At 51.3% G+C, this 12,408-nt stretch overlaps 5 protein-coding genes across 5 annotated transcripts; 1 reads left to right on the forward strand and 4 right to left on the reverse strand.

The window, feature by feature from the left end:
* Positions 1–811: 811 nt before the first annotated feature.
* BGZ61DRAFT_540955 (uncharacterized protein) lies at positions 812–2,127 on the reverse strand (the record flags this gene model as incomplete). Its single annotated transcript, XM_046254977.1, has 5 exons — positions 812–1,202; positions 1,259–1,299; positions 1,365–1,729; positions 1,784–1,806; positions 1,868–2,127. The coding sequence occupies 5 exons, from the start codon at positions 2,125–2,127 to the stop codon at positions 812–814; spliced, it is 1,080 nt and encodes a 359-aa protein (XP_046094839.1).
* A 1,240-nt stretch (positions 2,128–3,367) lies between these two features.
* On the reverse strand, positions 3,368–3,920 carry BGZ61DRAFT_486609 (uncharacterized protein; the record flags this gene model as incomplete). Its single annotated transcript, XM_046249878.1, has 2 exons — positions 3,368–3,536; positions 3,784–3,920. 2 exons carry the CDS (start codon positions 3,918–3,920, stop codon positions 3,368–3,370), a joined length of 306 nt encoding a protein of 101 aa, XP_046094840.1.
* A 2,922-nt stretch (positions 3,921–6,842) lies between these two features.
* BGZ61DRAFT_404778 (uncharacterized protein) lies at positions 6,843–8,395 on the forward strand (the record flags this gene model as incomplete). Its single annotated transcript, XM_046243132.1, has 6 exons — positions 6,843–7,108; positions 7,308–7,330; positions 7,386–7,405; positions 7,460–7,759; positions 8,102–8,181; positions 8,287–8,395. Coding segments are annotated over 6 exons (798 nt in total), but the record flags the coding sequence as incomplete, so codon positions are not given.
* A 1,671-nt stretch (positions 8,396–10,066) lies between these two features.
* On the reverse strand, positions 10,067–10,404 carry BGZ61DRAFT_466725 (uncharacterized protein). Its single transcript, XM_046247701.1, has one exon. The coding sequence runs from the start codon at positions 10,397–10,399 to the stop codon at positions 10,205–10,207; it is 195 nt and encodes a 64-aa protein (XP_046094842.1). The 5' UTR covers positions 10,400–10,404; the 3' UTR covers positions 10,067–10,204.
* On the reverse strand, positions 10,379–11,098 carry BGZ61DRAFT_190212 (uncharacterized protein). Its single transcript, XM_046237792.1, has 2 exons — positions 10,652–11,098; positions 10,379–10,602 (listed from the first exon to the last, which is right to left on the reverse strand). Exons 1-2 carry the CDS (start codon positions 10,883–10,885, stop codon positions 10,477–10,479), a joined length of 360 nt encoding a protein of 119 aa, XP_046094843.1. The 5' UTR covers positions 10,886–11,098; the 3' UTR covers positions 10,379–10,476.
* Between the last annotated feature and the right edge of the window lie 1,310 nt (positions 11,099–12,408).

Below are 12,408 nucleotides of genomic sequence, written 5' to 3' on the forward strand. Positions count from 1 at the left end.
TTCCCCTCCCGGAACGTCCGGTTCGTGTTCCATGACAATGATGACGTCTGAAGCGGGGTTCGCTGCACTAGACATCTGCCAACGACCTGAATCTCCGCCAAGCGGCTACCGATATTTCAAAAGTTATAAAGAAGATAGTAGGTTAGGCGTGTGACCTCTGCCTATACCGATATTCTGACCTTCAGTAGTTGAATTGATGCTCTGCAGCAGGCAGCCGTGCCACAGAAGTTCGGAGCCAGATATAACCCGGTCACGTGGGTTACTGATTACTGATTGATTGATAAGAAGCTTACTGATACTGATATCATATCAGTATCAGTCAGTAATCAGTACTGCTTGATAACTGACTGCTTGTTGAGAAGTCTGCTGGCTGATAGTAGACCTATTCAGGAGACTTCGTACATATGATGATTGTATGCCTGCGCTACTGAAGGTCCTTTCTGATTCACTCGAGGACGAGAGGATCGAGAGGAAATCCACAGCTATTACAGAGAGAGCAGGAAACCTCGACTCATTGAGTTTCCACCAAGAATTCGGATCAGTCTCAAACTGAGCACTATCGGGTAGGTTTGTCCTTATATTTTGCCGCCCAAAGAGCCCTGATCCGACTTTGATAATCTTCCGTCCATTCCACTGATCGCCGAGTTGGAAACCCATTCCACATTTGTTCAACAAGCCTCCACTTCTTGCAGGGATGGAAAACAACGGCGGCAACGTACGCAACTGGTGTCATAAGGTTGTATCTTTTTGCAGCTGAGGCTAGTCGACTGGGACCGTCCATGCAACAATCTCCCCAACATGCTCAAAAACGCTATGGATGATCATCGTTCTTCAAGTGGCGGGTTGAAGACTGCGAACTCCCGTCTTCATCAGTGTCATCGTCGCGTCGCCTCGACGTCACCCTAGTCTGGACAATCTTTGTGATCCCTCCCCCCGAAACTCGCTTCTGGTATCCATCTGACGATGTCTCGATATGGGCTTTGTTGACAGTGAAAGGGTCGATTGGTTGCCCGTTAGCTCCCGCTCGGTCTCCTGAGTATCCCTCGTGGAAGACTCCCCTATTTTGCTTCGAGTGCAATTCTGTACCACTCGCGTAAGCATTGTTGTCGTTCGTCGCCCGGACGACCTTGATGATGAGGTCGGCGATGTTCATCTCGATGTGAAGCTTGAGGATGTAGACCAGTGGGTGGAATTGGACGTAGCTAGATGGGAATCAGTACATACATTAACCGGGCCGATATCTTCTTGCAGGACGTACACAATACCGTTTGGAATCGACATGCTACCGATGAGAAGAATCTGCATGCATCAGCATTAGCCATGGTCGTTAGTACCGCGATTTGCTACAGCCAAGTTGCACTCACGTCCAAGCTCATGGACACTCCGACCATGAATATGTTGAACTTGAATAGTGGCATATACTTGGTCAGACCGTTGGCGATTAACCTGGTTCGAACTAAGTAGATGAAATAAAAGTTAAGGGCCGCGTCGACGAGGAGGAAAATGACTTTCTCAATCCGGTCCCAGATCTCGTTGACGTGGATATAAGTGTCGGATATCTGCAGGCGAGCCGGAATCCAGATGCAGAACACGCTAATATTGACGAAGCCCAGAATAATAGCCACGGTCCATCTAAGTTTGGCAGCCTGTCGAGGGTCGATCATCAAGAGCGCGATTCGGTTGATGATGATTCCACATATACACTGGATCTGAACTACCCAGAGGCACACTAGAATCCACGGTTAACAGGGCCTCGATGCCTAGAACGACGAGATATCCTCACGTAACGCGAAATAGATCCAGAAGCTGTGCCGCAACCACAGTCAACAATAATACCAGTCTGACCAAACCAGCTCGTCTTGCGTACCTTGCTCGGATGATCCCACGGATGAAGAGCCATGACAAGACTCCAATAACCGTGGAGACAGTCCATTCCGCCCATACCATGGTGGCATAGGCATGAATTCGACGAGACCGTTTCCATGTTGCCCTGGTTTGTTGGACCGCCCTGGCAGCAGCGAACAGCCCAGAGGCCAGCGTGAACCCCCAGATAATGCTTGCGACCAAGAGATCATCCAGAGTTGGAACGACCTCCTGATACCATGGGGGGATAAGGAATCCAGCCATTGCAAAAAAGCGAAGAAAGTGGTGCTTTTGGTAGGACCTCGGTGAACCACGCTAGTGACGAAACAGTCCCAGTCGAGAGAATCTGAATCGTGTTTGATGAGTCGGATTCTGGGGACAAACGAGAATTAAAGTCCATTAGCACGGGTTGACGGATATGGTGGAGAACAATCCCCCTTTTTTGGGACCTGTAAGTTAATATCCTACCCTGAGTCAGGAACCGACTCATGTTTTCGGCATTATTGCTAGAGGCGCGGTGATCGCTACTGTATATGTGCACATGGAAAGTCGGCAAATGCAAATGAGGCCGGAAGTTTCTAGCGTCCTGCCCAGAGTCCCGCAATGCAGCTAGGGTCGGGGAAGTTGTTCCATCTTACTTTTCCTGTGGAACTAGGACTCTCCCGGCAGCATTGGCTCGACGTAACCACCCTGTAACGAGGTTCGTGCAAACTCTCGAATCGAGGGTAGAGTTGTGCACGGAGTATAGTCGATGGGGCTATCCAGTCAATAATCCTTCCGACCAGGTTGTGCATTTCCACTCGCATGGCCCCGAATAGATGACTGACAAACATCTTCCTGGATTTTGGGCTCGTGGGCCCTGATATCAGTCCCTAGTTGGTGAAGATTCGATTTCCAAGACGGTCTTCCCACTAGTTGTGAATAGCGTTCTCCAAGTCCTACGAAGGAAGAAGCTTGGGCACCCTGAGTGATTTGACTAGACTGTCATGCTTCTGAACCGCTTTATCTTGGCTTAGTTGACGCTGCACGGTTATCTTTCCTTATGCGCCCAAGTGCCACCGTGGCGCTAGAATACACTTCACTAGCATTCCCCACAATTCCCCCGCAACAGAGCGCCGGCTGGCCTGTCCCGACAGACTGGGTTAGCCAAGGGCGGGATCGACAACCATCGGGAACCTGGGGTAGAAGCCTTTCCTGGAGCTAAGCGAGTGCACGCTCGGTTCCCCACCGGTCCTGGCGATGCTGGGGCTGAGACTCCCCCAATCCCCGCGGACCCAGCGCCTTGTGTTGAGATCCGTTGTTTGACGGATCAATGGCTATTCCGATCTATTGGTGGCTGGGATGTGGATGTCTTCTTGTCAATAGCTTACGCTTGTTAGCGCTAGTTTTCTTCTTCTTTAATCTATACTACCTGCACATTTTAACACCTTGCGCCCAGGCTGCGGTACAGGGGGGAAGGTGGGGGAGTGAGAGAACCCGAGGGATTGGTCGCGTCGCACAGCAGTCAGGTACTTGAGTCGAGAGGCTCACTCTGGCGGTCCGGCCCTCCATAGCGGCACTCGGCCCCATGCGTTGTGCGGCCGGAGGGAGAGACGGCGTCCAGCGCTAGTCGGGCTGCTCTCGTCGGCCTTGGCGGGCTGCCGTGCATGAATGCAAGCCAGCTGGCTGATTTACTACGTAATGGAGAGGCGGCGGGCCAATACCATGCACGTAGGGGTATGGCTTGAGAGGCATGGGGAGAGCCGATCCAGTGTATTGGGAATGGGGCCTTGGATGGGACCATTGAGGGCCGGACATGTGAAGGGGGCAGGCAACCTCGACGTTTCACGGAGTATCACCCGAGAAGAGCTCATTTTGCAAGCTCCCGTCGACGCCAGTCAAATCGACAGCTATGCAAATTACACTACTTGACGCACACACTTCTCGATGGCCGCATCATCCTCAGGCGAGTACTTGAGGTCCTTCACGTTGGAGAGCGGTGCATCGGCCTCGATACATGCGGCCTCGGACCCGGCTGGGAAGGCTGGGTGACCAGGTGCAAGCTCGCCACGATACATAGACGTGCGACCATGGACACAATCCATTCGGCCCATATCATATACGCGTAGGCGTCGCGCGACCGTCTCCATGATGCCTACGTTTGTTTGAACACCTTGGTGCTTGAAAAGACTCCCGTGGCTAGGGTAAAACCCCAGATGATGCTGGCAATCAACAGGTCATTGAGGCTGGGAGTCACTACCACGTAGGTATCCGGGACAAGGAACCCTGCCATTGCCAGAATCGAAAGTCGGAAAGTCGGAAAGTCACAGTCCACTCTAGACGGTGGCGTTTTGGATGGAAAGGAGTGGTTCAAGAGTTGGTCTTGTTTCATGCCGATGATGGAGTTAAAGCAGATTAGACCTATGCGATGACGACCCGGCTCCTACGTACCGGTAGTACCAAGAAGAGCAGAGATGTGTCCCCTAGGGCCGCGAGGCTCCGCATTCTCTCGATAGCATCAACCTGCCGCAGAGCGCAATGACGGATAGGATTGTGTCCGCGGCAGTTGATTTTCTGTGTCTAGGAAAAGCGCTAGGAACCCTTCCCCGGCAATGCCGCCCTGGCTACATGGAACGCCTCGGTGACGATCTCACTTTCCATGGATGGTGTGGAACAACGGAGTAATATTCTAAGCTTGTTGACCCTGTTTCGCAACCAACGCCACAAACTCTCACCCTAATGTCTCCATTTGTGGCAGCTTCCAACCCCAAATGCAGTAGTGCTTCCGCGGCTTACAGGGGCAGTTCGCCCGGAAACCCCCGGAGAGCTGCCTCCATCACACCGTCTCCTCTAAGCCTCAGGCACGGCTCACGGAACGCGGAGTTGAAAAGTTGGTGGTTGACCGTCCATTCCCACCTCTTCTTTGCGCCAGGCCTCGAGAGTGTTCAGCCATGACACACGCAGTGTTGAAGTGCCTGTTTCGCTAGTGTGTTGATCAAACCGCAGTGTCTGAAAACTTCTATTTGCAGACCTAGAGTAGTGCCTACCCACAGTCAATCGCCGACGAGGGCTGTCTGTCTGCATAACAGCCGTCTCGAAGCGACATTTTGCAATATGTCAGTAAGAACTTGAAACATTGTGCTACCGCAAGTGTCTGAGTCATCTAGCCTAAACGCTTGTTAAGGCCGGGGCGGGCCCGGTAGTGGATTCCTGCTTCTCCCCTGAGCACGTTGTTGGGAGAAACCTAAGAAGACCCAGTACTGGCACGGACTCGATGTCATAGCACCGCAAGCCTGGGTCCTTAGCAACGAACAATTTTATCGTTTCACGCTGCCATCCCGCCGGATTTGTGGCGTCAGCGTCAGCGTCGTTCTGATCGGCGTAAGACATCTACAGGTATAGCTCTTCAACACGATCGAGATGCCAGTGGGAATGGATGAGCGGCGCGCTGATAAATAGGGGGAGGGGACGCACGACGGCAACAGCTTGATCCCCATATAACGAAACCCGAGGATTCTCGTCGGTGCTAGAAACACTGTCTTCACGCCACAGTTCGGCACTAACCCAGAACCATGCCGGCACCCAGCGGCCCAACTGCAGAATGCGGTGGAACGGACACTAGCGCAAACAACAAACTTCACCCTGCACGGGAAGCTCCGCCGGGGCGATGTACCAGCCTTCCACAAGCCACAAAATGGTGCATCATGCAAGGAAAGCGTCGATCACAGTGTAGCAGCCCCAGTACCTGCTGCCCCGCACCGGGCCCTCCGGGAATGTGACTCATGGACCCACCCACAAGGTTTTCGTCCGTCAAGCGCTAAGAGCAGCAGATGTCACGCTTACATGGCTGGATATCAGCGGCCCGTGGCGTTAGGATTGGTATCTGCCACTTTCACATGGCTTCCGCCGTGACGACGCACCGGTGCCGTTTCTGCCCTCGCGGTGCACAGGCTAGGAGTGGACAGGCCAGGAGTGGACAGGCCAGGAGTGGACAGGCCAGGAGTGGACAGGGTCACTTCACCCAGAAGAAAGACTCACACCTCGCGTGAAGCAATTCGTATCAATTGCTATTCTAGCAAATGACTCTCGCAACGCCTGTCTACCTATTGTGCCAGCAGTATCGCGTGTTTGACGTAATAGACGCTGCCCAAGACTTTGATTCTTTCGCGCCGCAGAAATCTGGAAATACACCGAAACCCTAGCGCTCATCGCTCTCTCCATAGCGATGGTCGGCGTTTTGCTGATTTTTAATTTTCTTCTCTACGACGGGGGCTACCAGGCTGGAGATTGCACATTAGGTGCTGAATTGTACAGAGAAGGGACCCGACGAGATGTTATGCTAACTTGAAGGTATAGTCAGATCTACTAAGAATCGCATCCAATCTCGCGACACTCAACCACTCCAGCCTCTAACCCTAGAGCGCTACTCCTATAGTGATGTTCAACCTGAAAGTCGTTCAGCATTCTATGTTGATCACTTAGCCCAGGTTACGCCATACTTCCCTTTCCGGAGTTTACCAGAAATACAAGTTGGCTATAGCGTGGCGCCAAACGCTACGCCACTCCACAAGCAACGTCCATGCCGAGTCTAGACCAGTCTTCGGCAAGCCCGTGCTCTCTGAAAGCTTGCCTGAAGCTCAAGAAGCTTTCTAACCGGAGTCGCCTTCGGGTACCGAAGCCTCCTGTGCTGTTAATGGTGGGCGATTTTCCGGCAAGGGGAGGGAGGCTTGAATTCCAGCCAATCTGTGCAGAGGCCGGGGATGCTTGCGGGCGCCACGACGTACCCAAGTCAGTGCTTTGTCACTAGATCCGTACGAGGGCTGGACTTTAGTTCCTGTGGCTTAAGCTATTGACTGGTGGGTGATGATACATGGGCAAGGATATCTATCTTGATCACTATCGTCCTTCATTTAAATTTGTGATGCCTCTTCTGAATGGAACCAGAGTCTAGCTAAGGTTATGATCATTCCAAGTTGATGTCAACCCATACTTGGTTCACAATGATCACACTTCTCTCTCCCCATTTTGTCCTCCAAGAGGTCACTGAAGATGACCTTGCTCTTGCTTCGCTGGCCTGGGGCTTCACGATTGGCTTTGGATGGCTCACCACCTGGACAGCCATGAAGCAAACAAAACGTATTTACGAGAGACGCGGCCTTCTCGTATTCCGCAGTGCCTATGTTTGGATGATTTGGCTCGAGATTCTCGTATGCCTCATCTTCAGCATTATCTGTTGGTTGCACTTGAAAGGTATAATTCCCCCGAGGTAAGCGTTGTTTCCTATGTGTTCAATGATTCCTCCTCGCACAGCCCACGTTTCCTATAGGTGTAACGGATCGAACATATCTGGATAGTCAAGGTATCGCTGGAAATTCTGACCGTGCTGGTAAGGGCAGTTGAGAGTGCGAGGAGACATCTCTTGGTGATGTAACGTTTGAAGGAGGTACTAAGATTGAATCTTCTAGTTTCGCGTTCTACTTTTGCATTCGTAAGCAGTCCAGAAGCACCCTAAGTCGCCAAGAATAAGATAATAACCTCCGTAGTTACTACATGGGCACTTCAAGTAAGTATGCTCCACTTACCCTTCTGAAGTTATCAATGACTCTAACCATTTTAGGTTCAATTTCTTCTCCAAATTATTATTAATCGTTGCTCTATCCTTCTCACGGATCCGGTAACGGCGTACCGTCTTAAGGTCGGTGTTGCTGTCTTAATCACAGCCGTTAATATCTCGGTCTATAATATTTGGATCCCCGCCCGTCTCCAGATCTCAGAGAGATATATCTGGATCAACGAGTGGTGGGACCGTGTCGAGAAGGCGATCTATCTTCTTGTCGACGGAGCACTCAATTTCTATTTCATTCGCGTTGTTCAACAGAACCTAGTGGCAAATGGCCTAACCAAGTATAAGAGTCTGGTCCAGGGCTCCTAATAGTGCAGACCATTTACACTATTAGTGCAGACTACAATCCAAGATCAATAATCAATCCACGACGGGCGTTCGTGGATTGACGACTAGGATGATGCGCCCCTTGAAACGAGCCTTGTTGATCCGGATCGCACCAGTGAATTGATCAGAAATATCCAAAACAAAGTGGTTGGCACAGCAACAATCATGGGTACCCTGGTTTTGTAACACCATGCCAACAACCTAGCGTACTTAGCGTCCACACCGGGCGTCCGTATTCCCTGCCCTGATCTGCAGTCTGCACTAATAGTCTAAATGGTCTGCACTATTAGGAGCCCTGGTCTGGTCAAGTTCAATATGTGCATCGTCGGATTCTCTCTCAGCATGGATGTCCTTATTATCTCTATGATGAGCTTGCATAACACGTTCGTGTAAGTCAACTCCATTATATTTCCCTACATCGCATGAACCGACAAACTTTCAAGACGAGGAAAAGCGGAATAGATAATGGGAGACACTGCTAACTATGAATTCAGTTACATGCAGTTTCATCCCTTCGCCTACATAGTCAAACTCAAGATCGAGATGTCAATGGCAGACTTGATAGGGAAAATTGCCAGACAGCGACAATGTGGTGTCATCTCTAATGGTACTTTTGGCGACCTTGAGACAACGCGACAGGGAACCGTTCCAAGTAAAAGCCTCACGACCACGTATAGTAGGACAAGAGTCTCCACGGAGGGAATTCGTACTGTTCGTGGAGTTGATGCAGTATCTATCGAGTTGCAGGAAGGACCAGATGGGTCAGCTGCCTTCAATGGCCGGTCAAAGACGAACAGGGACACGGGGTTTCTTGGCCAATCTTCATCTTCAAGCTTGCAACTGGGCGAGGCTATTTATACCACGGAAGACAATCGCATCGACGTCGACGCTGCGACAAGCAATCATGGGGAAAGCACATGTAGTGTTGCAGATAGCTTCGACGAGAACGGATCGGCAAGGAAGGGCGACGATGATGAAAGACCGCTGAGGTACTAGCGGATGGAGATAAGAAGTAAATGATGATGTGGACATGCGCGACTCGTCTTCTTCCAGACCCCGCGAGCCGATACCGTCGTAATCGTGCTGCAGCTCCGAGTCCGAGCAGCCTTCGTCTAGATCTGACTCGTCAGGACGTTTGCCGTATGAAACTTCAATAACTCGAGGTTTCGGCCACGTGTACTCCCCATATTTGCAGGAGTATCGACCCCATGGAGCGAGAAGAAGCTGCAAATCAAGAGGAACCTATAGAGGTACGTCTCGCCTACGATGCTGCAGCTCGGGAGCGACGACAGAGAGAGCCACCGACGACATCCAGTACCCAATGACCATACTCCCCGATCGCTTACTCCATAAAGGAGCTTTCCGTGGCTGTCATAGTGGCGGGAATCTTGTTGCTCGGAAAGGTCATCTTTCTACTAAGCCTTTCTGGTCTTGGACTCCTCTCCTTTCTCTGCACCTTTTTTCTAAGGATGACCAGCGCGCGTCATTTCTCCCAGCTATTGCAGATGACTAATTATAAGCTCGGTCGCGATGCGAACTAAGCGGCGGGTTGTGCTTTCGCCTCTGCCTGCTTTTTCCTTGTTGATTCTACTCAAGATCGTATCGGCTGGTTGAGAGACGACGGCGGCAGCCAAAGCAGAGACGAGCCCGGCACCAAGGTTGATGCCAGTAACTCTCATCGAAGAGAGCTCCCTCTTGTCTCTGACGCTATATGCTGTCTGGATAGCCTTCTCGTAGACCAAAAACGCCGCCATCGTATAGATACGTCCTGCAGCGACACGGGGGCCGATTTGCCACCCATTCCGTCTTTTGTTCTTGATCTTCAACATCCTGCTCGATCGATATCGTATCGATCCAACCCCCAATCGATCGATTTGATCGTTGATCGGGTGACCCCATATATATCGGAGAGGTGGAGGGTAGGCTGCCCTGGATGTTGCGGACCTGTCAGATCTCGTGATCCCGTAAGTGGGGTCTGACGGTCTGAGTTGGTGGCTTTTGGCACAGGGAAATGTACGATTAGATGAGGCAAAAATAGCCTGATTCAATTGAAGATAATTACAACCTTGATAACGTCGTTATGACTGATTGATTGACTGTGTGTTGATCATCTTGACCGGCGAGGGATTTCGCTCATCTACGGTCTCCGAGACCCCGGGACCCAATAGGTGCGCACATAATCATGAGCGGCCTTTACGGAATCGTTCGGTAGGAGCATCTTGTTCCTGCATAAGGGATAGGGCCGTCCAATAACATAATGTGGAGTTTGTGTTGAAGATGGTGTTTTGGCGTTGTGGAAGGAAGCTGGCCTGGCTTGTCAGCTTGACGGGACATGGCTTTTATGGGTGCGAGACAAGCTTTTCAAGGAAAGCTATCAAGGCGAGAGAGAGGGATCCAGATGGGTTGCAAAGGCTAGTAGTACACCCTACTAAGTATTAACTTCGCTAGTTCCTCCATATCCACGTAGTTCCAGTTCTCAACCCGTGGAACAACTCTCCCCTGATCTGGCCCATTGTAGTGAATGCAGATCCAGAACAGGACCCAGAAGAATGACCCGGGATCGTGCATGAAGGAATGCTGCTCGCCCAGAAGCGCCCCGATTGCCATAAACGCTCTCGTGCCGGTCTTACCCTTTGCTCCCGAAGCGCCTTCTCGTTGCTCTTTGATAGCGAGGTCTAGGTCAATTAAGGACGAAATAACATCTCAAACGCAGCGATTGTTGATTGCAGTACTATGCTCTCTTCTAGAAGAGATCTATTTCTCTCCTCGAGGGTCGCAATATACTCCGTCGCCGTACACATAATGGCCTCCTGTATTCTAGGTAAGAATCGTTGAATCATGAGTTGGGTGCTAGCTTACCTTATCCACCCTTGTTTTAGGCGTTCCTTCTTGCGGATCCTTCGTTGCATTCTCCTCTCCTTCCTTTGCCATTACAACTCTCATACTAGGGATACTATTCCGTAGTTCGGTAAATGCAGCATTTAACTGCGTGGAGTGGCGCTTCTCGATTGCCCGCGTGGGCGGGGCTTCCGATGGTTTGTGGCGACCAGAGTTGCGTGCCGGTGCGGGAGGAGACTCGGGCTTGATTACCATGCTGGAGGAAGTGACAATGGCGTCGGTTTATCCAGGTCTCGGTAGCTCGGAGGTCCCGAGGAACGGTCGGATGCGGCACGAAGCCAGTTGGCATCGGGGAAAGGGAGATGGTATCTGGGGAAGATATCTCGAGGTCGAAAGGGGTCGCTGGGGCACTTGAGGACGCCCTGAACACCTCAAACTCAGCTCGGGCTGAGCTGAAAGTAATAGCGTTAAAATTGGTAGCTGGAAACCCTGGCTGTCAGAGGATATCCCATTGGTGTATCATCAGCCACCGAGCAAGGATATTGTGGTACCTACAGATGTTGAGAAAGTCACGATCCTGTGCATGGACCACCTGATTGATGCTTTCTGCCCCTCTTTCTGTGTGAGGATACCGGTATGTCCTATTCGAGCTGATCGGAGGGACCAATGTACTACATAGTAATTGGCGCCTGCCCTCGGCATGACAACCGCTCAATAGATCGAGCAGATTCCCTAACCTCGCCCCGACTTAAGAGGCAGTGATGCGCAAAATCAGGCCATACTACCTTCTGAGTTGCATTAAGCAACCCAATAGATTGGCCTAGACCCATTGATCGGCAAGGTGATGCAGAGCCTGATACAATGATCGGCTAGAACTGAAAGAAATTTGGCTCGTTCAAAAGGTGGTGGCGCAAATGGGGTGCCACTTTGTACCACCTCTTCTGGGATAATGGCATGTCATATCTCTCATTGGGCGGAAGGATGGGTTAGCCCCAAAGGAGGAAATCCCCTGAATCGAGCAGCAGAAGCTCGCATGGATGTGGCTTGTCCCAAGTCTCAGAGACAGAGAGGAAGGAGCGCCACGAAACTTCACCGGCCCAGCCTCTCAACGCCCCCACCTGCATGTGGCGCTAAGCTATTTACAGCTTGGCCTTGCTCCCCCAATAGCTCCATCTGTTGCTGCGCCTTTCCAGATCCGGACTAGCCGGAAGCTTGGCCGCCCAGCTTGCGATCTGCCGAGTCCCTTGTTGGAGTCTCGGGGAAAAAAAAAAAATTTATGCGGATGGCACAACTCTAAGAAAGCCGATAACAGAAATTCAGTTACGTGCAAAGGTGGCGTTGGACGGGGAAGACTGGGTACCAAACTGACAGGCGGTGTGAGCCGCGATTAAATTCGCCATGGATACAAGGAGTGATACCATCTTCATTGGCTGAAAAAGGTGGGGTAACCTCATCACGTGCCGCGCATCCTGGATCGCACCAGGCCGTGCATGACACGAAGCTTGTTAAGATGACAGAGTACGTCTCGTTCGAGAGCAGAATCAGATGCTAGAACAAGTCACCTTATGTAATAGAAGCGAATCCTCGTCATAAGAGGACCAATTTCTCTCGATTCCGCCGCCTCAAGGAATACCTACAGCACTCTCCTAGCAACGGGTGGTATGGATGTATGTATGTATATTTTTCGTCCGAGGGCCGCGAGGCCCCTAAAGTCCCCTGTTGGGGCACAGGACGTGCTGAGCTGGAATCTCTACGTCGAGGTTGGTAGGCGGCTTGCC

Source organism: Ilyonectria robusta (assembly GCF_021365365.1).
Source record: "Ilyonectria robusta strain PMI_751 chromosome Unknown BGZ61scaffold_51, whole genome shotgun sequence".
Lineage (NCBI taxonomy): Eukaryota > Fungi > Ascomycota > Sordariomycetes > Hypocreales > Nectriaceae > Ilyonectria > Ilyonectria robusta.